Source organism: Balaenoptera acutorostrata, chromosome 7, assembly GCF_949987535.1.
Source record: "Balaenoptera acutorostrata chromosome 7, mBalAcu1.1, whole genome shotgun sequence".
In the NCBI taxonomy this organism is placed as follows: Eukaryota; Metazoa; Chordata; class Mammalia; order Artiodactyla; family Balaenopteridae; genus Balaenoptera; species Balaenoptera acutorostrata.
The window spans coordinates 61,017,572-61,029,982 of record NC_080070.1 but is presented as its reverse complement, the minus strand read 5'-3'; the positions used below and the strand labels follow the sequence as shown (position 1 = coordinate 61,029,982).

The 12,411-nt window shown below is 39.4% G+C and overlaps 1 protein-coding gene across 5 annotated transcripts in view; it reads right to left on the bottom strand.

Annotated features, from left to right (window-relative positions):
• The window catches only part of DYNC1I1 (dynein cytoplasmic 1 intermediate chain 1), a 336,428-nt gene that overhangs the window by 62,933 nt on the left and 261,084 nt on the right, over positions 1-12,411 (bottom strand). For all 5 annotated transcript variants that reach the window (XM_057550171.1, XM_057550173.1, XM_057550172.1 and 2 more), the window contains one exon: positions 11,120-11,264. In XM_057550171.1, the coding sequence (XP_057406154.1) occupies positions 11,120-11,264 (145 nt within the window). The remainder of the gene's footprint in view (positions 1-11,119; positions 11,265-12,411) is intronic.

Genomic DNA, 12,411 nt, shown 5'->3' with positions numbered 1-12,411 from the left:
TCATATGACTTCTTCTGTAAATATTTATGTGTACCTCCTTAAAGGTTAAACCAGTTAAAATGATCACAATATATCATTATGACACCTAAAATAATAATTCATATTTATCAACAAATATTTAGCCAATATTCACATTTCCCTAATAGCCTTATTTTTTTTTTAATTTTTATTTATTTATTTATTTATTTATTTATGGCTGTGTTGGGTCTTCGTTTCTGTGCGAGGGCTTTCTTTAGTTGTGGCAAGCGGGGGCCACTCTTCATCGCGGTGCGCGGGCCTCTCACTATCGCGGCCTCTCTTGTTGTGGAGCACAGGCTCCAGATGTGCAGGCTCAGTAGTTGTGGCTCACGGGCCTAGCTGCTCCGCGGCATGTGGGATCTTCCCAGACCAGGGCTCGAACCCGTGTCCCCTGCATTGGCAGGCAGATTCTCAACCACTGTGCAACCAGGGAAGCCCAACCTTCTAATTTTTTAAAGGGCTGTTTGCTTGAATCAAGATCTATACAGGATCCATATTTTGAGACTGGTTGAAATGTCTCAAGTTTTGTTTTGTCCTATTTTGTTTTGGCATATAGCTTCCACCTCTATTTCTTTCTTTTTCCTTGAAAAAAAATTTTTTGGTTTTGCTGCTGAAATGAGATCAGTTGTCCTACAGATTTCCCCAGTCTGGATTTGGCTGATTGCATCCCGGTGGTATTATTTAACATTTCGCATCTGTGTCTCCTATTGCCTCTAAATTCAGAGATCTGGTAGATTGATAAGATTCAGATTCGATCTGGGGGACAAGCCTACTTCAAAGGTGGTATTGTATACTTCCATAATTATGAAGGTGGTTTCTATTTTTAAGACGTTATCAGCAATAACCATTGCTTAGATCATTAGGGGTTGTAAAATGATAATATTCAAATCCTATCATTTCTTCTTCCCGTAATAGCTGGAATATGTCTACAAAGAAAAACTACTCCCATCAACTATTTAGTAACCCTGCAATACAAATCACAGAAAAGACAGAACAAATCTTTGACTCTTTCAGAATAAATGACTGATTCTTTCCTTTAGTTATTAGTGTTTTGTTTTGTTTTTTTAAATAAATTATTTATTTATTTTTGGCTGCACTGGGTCTTCGTTGTTGGGTCTTTGTTGCTGCGTGCAGGCTTTCTCTAGTTGCAGCGAGCAGGGGCTACTCTTCATTGTGGTGCGTGGGCTTCTCATTGCAGTGGCTTCTCTTGTTGCAGAGCTCGGGCTCTAGGCATGCGGGCTCAGTAGTTGTGGCTCGCATGCTCTAGAGTGCAGCCTCAGTAGTTGTGGTGCATGGGCTTAGTTGCTCCGCGGCATGTGGGATCTTCCCGGACCAGGGCTTGAACCCATGTCCCCTGCATTTGCAGGTGGATTCTCAACCACTGCGCCACCAGGGAAGTCCCTAGTTATTAGTTTTTAAAATAATCAGTTGGTCTCCCTAATATTCTCCAAAGATGACCAATGAGGTTTTTTTTTTTCTTTTTTCAGTATCATTATGAACTCAATCTATTACTTATAGACAGTAAAAGCTTATTCAGCTTGGCTTCTAAACTCTTTGACAAGAAATTCATAGTGTTTGCTAGCTTCCTTGCTTTCTATTATGATGAAATATTCCAAGCTCATTTTCTACATTTCCTGCTCCAGATCTAGAATCAGTAATTTCTTCCAGGATCTCTGGTTTCTTTTAGTGGAACTGGTATTTAGAAAGCACAATCTGGACCCCAGAAGAGTCATTGCTGTTGGATTGGTCATTTGTTTCTAAACCTTTTTGGTAGATAGAGCTGTGAATATGTATTCTTTTGGGTTTAGAGGTAACACACACCATGAGTTCTTACTGATACGTCCAACTCAAATTTAGGATTATGACAGAGTTTTTACCTAACTTTGTGTATTTGCATCTCCTTTCAACCCTGCTGTTAATATGAATTCTCAATGACATCAACTCTCACAAACATCAACATCAAGATACAAAGGCAACAGTATAAGAGACAGTAACAATATAACCATCAGCAATATGAGTACTAGAAGTAGTTAAAGATTTTTGAGGGGAGTCCTTTTTATCCTTAAAATATACCTCTTTTGGAATGTATAGTCAAAAATGCAGGGTTTTGAAGTCATTTAGTATTGTCCCACACTGTAAGGTTCTGCATCCAATTTGATCCACACTAAAGTTGATTTCATGTTACTTCAATGAAAAAGAACCAATTGTAAAACTTATTTTATTTTGTTTTATAACTATGTAAAATATTTACATAGTTCCCAAACCAAACTGCCAAGGTATATTCAAAGAAGTATGGCTGTTGCTTTCAGCCTCCAGTCTCTCTCTAAGTAATAATTTTTGTGTGTGTGTGGTTCATCTTTCCAACTTTTAAAAATGTATAAGTAGATATTTAATTTAGGGGAGGAGACGATGGCAGAGTAGAAGGACTTGAGCTCAACTCCTCTCACGAAAACACCAAAATCACAGTTGACTGTTAAACAGCCATCAACAAAAAAGACTTGAACCTACCAAAAAAGATATTCTACACATAAAGCCAAAGAAGAAGCCATAGTGAAACACTAGGAGGGGTGCTTTCACAGTATAATCAAATCCCATACCTGCCAGGTGGGCAATCCACAAACTGGAAAATAATTATATGGCAGAGGTTCTCCCACAGGAGTGAGAGTTCTGAGCTCCACGTCAGGCTCCCCAGCCTGAGGGTCTGGCATCAGGAGGAGGAGCCCCCAGAGCATTTGGCTTTGAAGGCCAGCAGGGCTTGAGTGCAGGAGCTCCACAGGACTGGCGGAAACAGACACTCCACTCTTGGAGGGCACACACAAGGTTTCATGTGCACTGGGACCCAGGACAAAGCAGTGCCTCCATAGGAGCCTGGACCAGACCTACCTACGGGTCTTAGAGGGTCTACTGGGGAGGCGGGGGTTGGCTGTGGCTCACTGGAGGGCAATGACCCTGGTGGTGGAGGCCCCAGGGAATACTCATCTGCATGAGCTCTCCCGGAGGTTACCATTTTGGCACCGAGACCCGGCCCTACCCAACAGCCTGCAGGCTCCAGTGCGGGGATGCCTCAGGCCAAACAACCAACAGGGTGAGTACACAGTTCCATCCATCAGCAGACAGGCCGCCTAAAGTTGTCCTGAGCCAAAAGCCACCTATAAACACACCACTTGACATGGCCCTGCCCCTGTCACCAGAGTGACAGGACCCAGCTCCACCTACCAGTGAGTAAGCACCAGGCCTTCCCACCAGGAAGCCTGCGCAAGCCCCTAGACCAATCTCACCCACCAGGGGGCAAACACCAGAAGCAAGAAGAACTACAGCCCTGCAGCCTGAGGAATGGAGACCACAAACACAAAAAGTTAGGCACAATGAGACAGCAGAGAAATATGTTCCAGATGAAAGAACAAGATAAAGAAGAACAACTAAATGAAGTGGAGATAGGCAACTACCTGAAAAAGAATTCAGAGTAATGATAGTAAAGATGATCCAAGATCTTGGAAAAAAGAATGGAGGCACAGACCGAGAGGCTACAAGAAATGTATAATAAAGAGCTGGAAGCTTTTAAAGAACAAACAGAAATACAATAACCAAAATGAAAAATACACTAGAAGGAATCAATAGCAGAATAAATGAGGCAGAAGAACGAATAAGTGAGCTGGAAGACAGATTGGTGGAAATCACTGCTGCAAAACAGAATAAAGAAAAAAGACTTAAAAGAAATGAGGACAGTCTAAGAGACCTCTGGGGCAACATTAGATGCACCAATATTTGAATTATAGGGGGCCCGAAAGGAGAGGAGAGAAAAGACCTCAGAAAATATTTGAAGAGATAATAGCTGAAAACTTCCCTAACATGGAAAAGGAAACAGTCACCCAAGTACAGAAAGTGCAGAGAGTCCCAGACAGGATAAACACAAGGAGGAACACACTGAGACAAATAGTAATCAAACTGACAAAAATTAAAGACAAAGAAAAAATATTAAAAGCAACAAGGGAAAAGTGACAAATAACATACAAGGGAACTCCCATAAGGTTATTAGCTGATTTCTCAGCAGAAACTCTGCAGGCCAGAAGGGAGTGGCACAATATATTTAAAGTGATGAAAGGGAACTTCCCTGGTGGTGCAGTGGTTAAGAATTCGCCTGCTAATGCAGGGGACATGGGTTTGAGCCCTCGTCCGGGAAGATCCCACATGCCGCGGAGCAACTAAGCCCGTGCGCCACAACTACTGAGCCTGCACGCCACAACTACTCAAGCCTGCTTGCCTAGAGCCCATGCTCTGCAACAGGAGAAGCCACTGCAATGAGAAGCCTGCACACCACAATGAAGAGTAGCCTCCACTCGCTGCAACTAGAGAAAGCCTACGTGCAGCAACGAAGACCCAACGCAGCCAAAAATAAATAAATTAAATAAATAAATTTAAAAAAATAAAGTGATGAAAGGGAAAAACCTACAAGCAAGAATATTCTACCCATCAAAGCTCTCACTCAGATTTAACAGAGAAATCAACAGCTTTACAGACAAGCAAAAGCTAACAGAATTCAGCACAACCAGACCAGCTTTGCAACAAATGCTAAAAGAACTTCTCTAGGCAGAAAAGAAAAGGCCATAACTAGAAACAAGAAAATTATGAACGGGAAAGCTCACCAGTAAGGGCAAATATACAGTAAAAGTAGGAAATCATCCACACACAAATATGATATCAAAACCAGCAATCATGAGAAGAGAAAACAAATGTGGGATATTGGAAATGCATTTGAAATTAAGAGACCAGCTACTTAAAACAACCTTGTATATACATAGACTGCTATATCAAAACCTCATGGTAACCACAAACCAAAAATCTACAATAGATACATACACACGAAAAAAGAAGAAGCAATCCAAACACAACAATAGTCATCAAATCACAAAAGAGAACAAAAGAGGAAGGGAAGAAAAAAGACCTACAAAAACAAATCCAAAACAATTAACAAAATGGCAATAAGAACATACATACCCGGGCTTCCCTGGTGGCGCAGTGGTTGAGAGTCTGCCTGCCAATGCAGGGGACACGGGTTCGAGCCCTGGTCTGGGAAGATCCCACATGCCGCGGAGCGACTGGGCCCGTGAGCCACAACTACTGAGCCTGCGCGTCTGGAGCCTGTGCTCCACAACAAGAGAGGCCGCGATAGTGAGAGGCCCGCGCACTGCGATGAAGAGTGGTCCCCGCTTGCCACAACTAGAGAAAGCCCTCGCACAGAAACGAAGACCCAACACAGCCATAAATAAATAAATAAATATTAAAAAAAAAAGAACATACATATCGGTAATTACCTTAAACATAAACGAATAAGTGCTCCAACCAAAATACACAGACTGGCTGAATGGATACAAAAACAAGACCCATATATATGCTGTCTATAAGAGACCCACCTCAGATCTAGGGACACATACAGAGTGAAAGTGGGGGATGGAAAAAGGTATTCCATGCAAATGAAAATCAAAAGAAAGCTGGAGTAGCAATACTCATATTAGACAAAACAGACTTTAAAATAAAGACTGTTACAAGAGACAAAGTAGGATACTACATAATGATCAAGTGTCAATCCAAGAAGAAGATGTAACAATTGTAAATTGTAAATACATATGCACCCAACATAAGACCACCTCAATATATAAGCCAAATGCTAACAGCCATAAAAGGGAAAATCGAGAGTAAGACAATAATACTGGGGGACTTTAACTCCCCACTTACATCAATGGACAGATCATCCAGACACAAAATCAATAAGGAAACACAGGCCTTAAATGCCACATTAGACCAGATGGACTTGATATTTATAGAGCATTCCATCCAAAAGCAGCACAATACACATTCTTCCAAGTGCACGTGGAATATTCTCTAGGATAGATCAAATGCTGGGCCATAAAGCAAGCCTCAATCAATTTAAGAAAACTGAAATCATATCAAGCATCTTTTCTGACTGCAATGCTATGAGATTAGAAATCAACTACAAGAAAAAAACTGTAAAAACCACAAACATGTGGAGGCTAAACAATATGCTACTAAACAACCAATGGATCACTGAAGAAATCAGAGGAAACTTAAAAACATACCTAGAGACAAAAGACAATGAAAACACAACAATCCAAAACTTATGGGATGTGGCAAAAGCAGTTCTCAAAAGGGAAGTTTACAGCAATACAATCTTACTTCAGGAAACAAGAAAAATCCCAAATAAACAATCTAACCTTACACCTAAAGCAACTAGAAAAAGAAGAATAAGCAAAACCCAAAGTTAGTAGAAGGAAAGAAATCATAAACATCAGAGCAGAAATAAATTAAATAGAGACGAAGAAAACAACAGAAAAGATCAGTGAAACTAAAAGCTGGTTCTTTGAAAAGATAAACAAAATTGACAAACCTTTAGCCAGAATCATCAAGAAAAAAAGAGGGCTCAAATCAATAACATTAGAAATGAAAAAGGAGAAGTTACAGCTGACATCACAGAAATACAAAGGATCATAAAAGACTACTACAAGCAACTATATGCCAATAAAATGTACAACCTAGAAGAAATGGGCAAATTCTTAGAAAGGTACAATCTCCCAAACTGAACCAGGAATAGAAAATATGAATAGACCAATCACAAGCACTGAAATTGAAACTGTGATTAAAAAACTCCCAACAACCAAAACTCCAGGACAAGATGGCTTCACAGGCGAATTCTATCAAACATTTAGAGAAGAGTTAATACCTATACTTCTGAAACTATTCCAAAAAATTACAGGGGAAGGAACACTCCCAAACTCATTCTATGAGATATCACCCTGATACCAAAACCCAACAAAGATATCACAAAAAAAGAGAATTATAGGCAAATATCACTAATGAACATAGATGCAAAAATCCTCAACAAAATATTACTAGCAAACTGAATCCAACAATACATTAAAAGGATCATACACCATAATCAAGTGGGATTTATCCCAGGGGTGCAAGGATTTTTCAATATCTGCAAATCAATCAGTGTGATGCACCACATTAACAAACTGAAGAATAAAAACCATATGATCATCTCAATAGAAGCAGAAAATGGTTTTGACAAAATTCGGCAGCCATTTATGATAAAAAGTCTCCAGAAAGTGGGCATAGAGGGAACCTACCTCAACATAATAAAGGCCATATATGACAAACCCACAGGTAACATCATACTCAATGGTGAAAAGCTGAAAGCATTTCCTCTAAGATCAGGAACAAGACAAGAATGTTCACTCTTACCACTTTTATTCAACATAGCTTTGGAAGTCCTCTAATCACAGCAATCAGAGAAGAAAAAGTAATCAAAGGAATCCAAATTTGAAAAGAAGTAAAACTGTCACCATTTGCAGATGACATGATACTATATACAGAAAATCCTGAAGATACTACCAGAGAACTACTAGAGCTCATAAACAAACTTGGTAAAGTTGCAGGATACAAAGTTAATACACAGAAATCTCTTGCATTTCTATACACTGACAATAAAAGATCAGAAAGAGAAATTAAGGAAACAATCCCATTTACCACTGCATCAAAAAGAATAAAATACCTAGGAATAAACCTACCTAAGGAGGCAAAAGACCTGTACTTTGAAAACTATAAGATGCTGATGAAAGAAACTGAAGACGATACAAACAGATGGAAAGTTATACCAAGTTCTTGGATGGGAAGACTCAATATTGTCAAAATGACTATACCATCCAAGGCAATCTACGGATTCAATGCAATCCCTATTAAATTACCAATGGCATTTTTCATAGAACTAGAACAAAACTTTTTAAATTTGTACGGAAACCCATAAGACCCTGAATAGGCAAAGCAATCCTGAGAAAGAAAAATGGAGCTGGAGGAATCAGGCTCCCTGACTTCAGATTATACTACAAAGCTACAGCCATCAAAACAGTATGGTACTGGCACAAAAACAGATATACAGATAAGTGGAACAGGATAGAAAGCCCAGAAATAAACCCATGCACCTATGGTCAATTAATCTACGACAAAGGAGGCAAGAATATACAATGGAGAAAAGACAGTCTCTTCAATAAGTGGTGCTGGGAAAACTGGACAGCTACGTGCAAAAGAATGAAATTAGAACACTCCCTAATACTGTACAGAAAAATAAACTCAAAATGGATTCAAGACCTAAATGTAAGACTGGATACTATAAAACTCTTAGAGGAAAACACAGGCAGAACACTCTTTGACATAAATCTCAGCAATATCTTTCTGGATCCACCTCCTCGAGTAATGAAAATAAAAACAAAAATAAACAAATGGGACCTAATGAAACTTCAAAGCTTTTGCATAGCAAAGGAAACCATAAACAAAACAAAAAGACAACCCACAGAATGGGAGAAAATATTTGCAAACGAAGTGACCAACAAGGGATTAATCTCCAAAATATACAAATAGCTCATGCAGCTCAATATCAAAAAAAAAATCAAAAACAAACAAAAAAAAACCAATCAACGCAATCAAGAAGTGGGCAGAAGGTTGAAATAGACATTTCTCCAAAGAAGACATACAGATGCCCAAAAAGCACATGAAAAGATGCTCAACTTTGCTAATTATCAGAGAAATGCAAATCAAAACTACAATGAGGTATCACCTCACACCGGTCAGAATGGCCATCATCAAAGTCTACAAATAATAAATGCTGGAGAGGATGTGGAGAAAAGGGAACCCTCCTACACTGTTGGTGGGAATATAAATTGGTACAGCCATTATGGAGTACAGTATGGAGGCTCCTTAAAAATCTAAAACTAGAACTACCATATGATCTAGCAATCCCACTCATGGGCATATATCTGGAGAAAACCATAATTCAAATAGAAACATGCACCCCAATGTTCACTGCAGCACTATTTACAGCAGCAAAGACATGGAGGCAGTCTAAATGTCCATCAACAGAGGAATGGATAAAGAAGATATGGTACATATATACAATGGAATATTAGCCACAAAAAAGAATGAAATAATGCCGTTTGCAGCAGCATGGGTGGACCCAGAGATTATTATACTAAGTGAAGTCAGAGAAATACAAATATATGATATCACTTATATGTGGAATCTAAAAAAATGATACAAATGAACTTATTTACAAAACAGAAACAGACTCACAGAGTTCAAAAACAAATTTATGGTTACCAAAGGGGAAAGGTTGGGGGAGGGATACATCAGGAGATTGGGATTAACGTGTACACACTACTTTATATAAAATAATCAACAAGGACCTACTGTATAGCCCAGCTCAATATTCTGTAATAACCCATATGGGAAAAGAATCTGAGAATGAACTGAAGCACTTTGCTGTATACCTGAAACTAACAAAACATTGTAAATCAACTATAAAATAAAAATTAAATTTAAAAAATGTATAAGTAAATATTAAATGGTGACAACATACTATTTATGTTTCTCATTTAAAAATATAGTGATCTCTATATTCTAGAGATCACTTCATAATAAGCATATGGACATCTTCATTTCTTTCTACATCTGAATAGTACTCCTTCATGTGGATGTATCATACTTTTGATTTGTCCAGTGTCCTATTGATGGACTTTTGGGGTTTTTCCAATGTTTTGCTACTCAAGGTAGTCTTTGAACAAATATCCCTCTGCATTAGTCTTTTTCTTATTTATTGCTAGTACATCTTTGGCATAGAATCCTAGAAGCGGGAATTGCTCTGTCAGTGAGCAAATATGCATTCATTATTTTTAGATATTGCCAAATTCCCCTCCATTAGCATTGTACCGTTTGCATTTCCAATGACAATGTATTAGAATGGTTGTTTTCTTTCGGTCTCCTCACAGAGTATGTTATCTTTTGGATTTGTGTCAATCTCATAGTTGAGGTTTCTCAGCTTGGTTTGAGTTTGAATTTCTAAGTGTGGTTGCTTTTCATACAGTTAAGAGCCAATGCTGTCATCTTGACACAGTCCTCTCCATTAATACCCTGGAAGCCCTATACGCAAACAATTCTAATTTTTTCCTATTTCTTGGGTTGTTACTTTTTAATCTTTTTTTTCTACTTCCATTTCTCCTGTTTACTTCCTAAATATTTCTCTTTCTCTGCACTGTGTTTTAGCATTTCTTTTAAAGTCCACTCCTTGGACTTAATAATCATTGTTCTGATTGCAACTAGGTCCGTAGGAGCAGCCCAAAGCGCTCCCTCTGCTTCTGTCCCAATTATCAAACTGCGTAGTGAAGGCTGTGAATTGTGCCTCCCAGCCACCTTAAATACGACCTGCACATCACTCCTCACCAACATGCGCCTCCCTTGGGTGTTCTCCACCGCAATGAGTGCCACCACAGATCTCCAGTTGCCCCAGTCTTAAACCTGGGTTTTTTCCTGCTGACTCCCTCTCTCACCTTCCTTGTATCAAATCAATCACCAGTTTCTGTGGCTTTTCCCTCATAAATGATTCTCAAATCCATCTACTTCTCTCCATTCCAAACTACTGATCTAAGCCACTGTCATTTCTTCCCTGGACTCCTGCACCTTCCTTCTAGGTGGCTTTTTTTCTAGTTTTTCTTGCTCCCAAACACGGTCAGAATTTCTTGTGAAAGCACACATAGGATGGCGCCATTTACTAGCTTAAAAACCATCAAGAACTCAAAGAACCCCCAAAACCCAAACCCCCAGAACCAAGAAGCCCAAGTCCCAAGGCCTGTATTTCCACAGGTACAGATGTATGTGAGTAAGTACCGCAATGCTCTGGACACTCAACACTAAACTGATAGCAGAGGGTACCTGGGATGGAAGGCAATGAAGGCGATGTCATGGGCAGGCTAAGTATTGGTGAAGGAGGACCTGTTTTATCATTATCTGCATTGTTCGAATTTTTACAATTAGAGTGTTCTCCAGTATTACTTACATATGTTAAAATAAATAAAAGGGACTGAGAAAGTGAGGCTTAACTAGCTCTGAGGCAGGTCAGGTTCACCAGAAGGTTGCCCAAATTCCTAATGCCAGGTCTCCTGGAAGAGACTTCAGGTTCCCTACAACTCCTCCCAGGGGACAAAATTGTCCTCTTCCCCTGTGTATTACCTGGGAATGTACATCAAGGTTTCCTTACCTTTGTGGTCCACAGTTTGACGGTCCAGTCAAACGACGACGTGACAAACAGGTGTGAAAAGTCGATTGGGCCCACTGCCATGTGGCAGTTAATTCCTGTCACTGGTCCTTGGTGGCCTTCGAAGACTTCCCCAATACCTGCTTTGCTGCACAAAGACCACACAAGAGCAGAGTTTCAGTGACCTTCGCAAAGCACTGATTACTTTACAAAAACTAGGCTTGTTTCTGTGTGATTACTTCTCCATAATTTAGCACAGCCATAAAATATCAGAGATGAAACCACTTTCACAGTTACCCTGAGAGAAATAAATGCTATACTACTCTTGGTGATTAAAAAAACAATATGGGGCGATAACATCTTTTTAATCTTCAGAATTTAATATCAAATTTTTATCATTTAATCCTTTTTCAGGAGTGCCTCAAAGCCCATCACTGTCATTGCAGCTGCTTTGATGCAAAACACATACAGCCGGCCCTCTATAACCGCAGACGCGGAGCCCGCGACATGGAGGTCTGACTGTACTGCGCCGTTTTATAGAAGGGACTTGAGCATCCTCGGATTTTGGTACCTGCAGGGGCTTCTGGAACCAATTCCTCGTGGATTCGGATACCAGGGGATGACTGTACACTCAGATCTCAGAGCTTTCATATTTATAATAAGATGATTCTACTCTTGTGGTGACTTTGACACAACTCCCATTTTAACTCCTTCCGGGGAGCCTATTGGCTATAAAACTCCATATATCCTTGAATACTTGCATTTACCCTTTTGAGAAAAAGTTCTTAAACTAAGCTGACATACCTGAAAATGTAAAACTTTGTGGAAACCCTTGCCACCACAAAATAATAGGCAAAATAACTTAAATGTCATATGGAGAAAATGATGTTTTCACTGAAAGCGCAAGAGTAATTTACAAATCCACTAAATGTAAATTCCGTAAGGGCTGGTGCCTTGTTTAGCATGTAGTAAGTGCTCAATAAACATTTGTTGAACAAAACAGCAAAGAAAGAGGCAAACTTACGCCTTTTTCCCCCAACAGGAGCACATTTGAGAAGTGGCGATACACAGTTTGAAAGTTATCCGCAGACATATGTCGTTTATTTAACTAAGCTGGGATTGTTCCCAGCCCCTATTATCCCACAATAGTCTGCACACAATCACACCCAATTAGAAAATATACCAAAATGCTATATTTTAAAAATTCATGTGCACAACGTTATACATATGACAAATACAGAGGGATTGTGGAATCTATATATTATGTCACAAAGAGTGAAAACGTATTAAGTTAT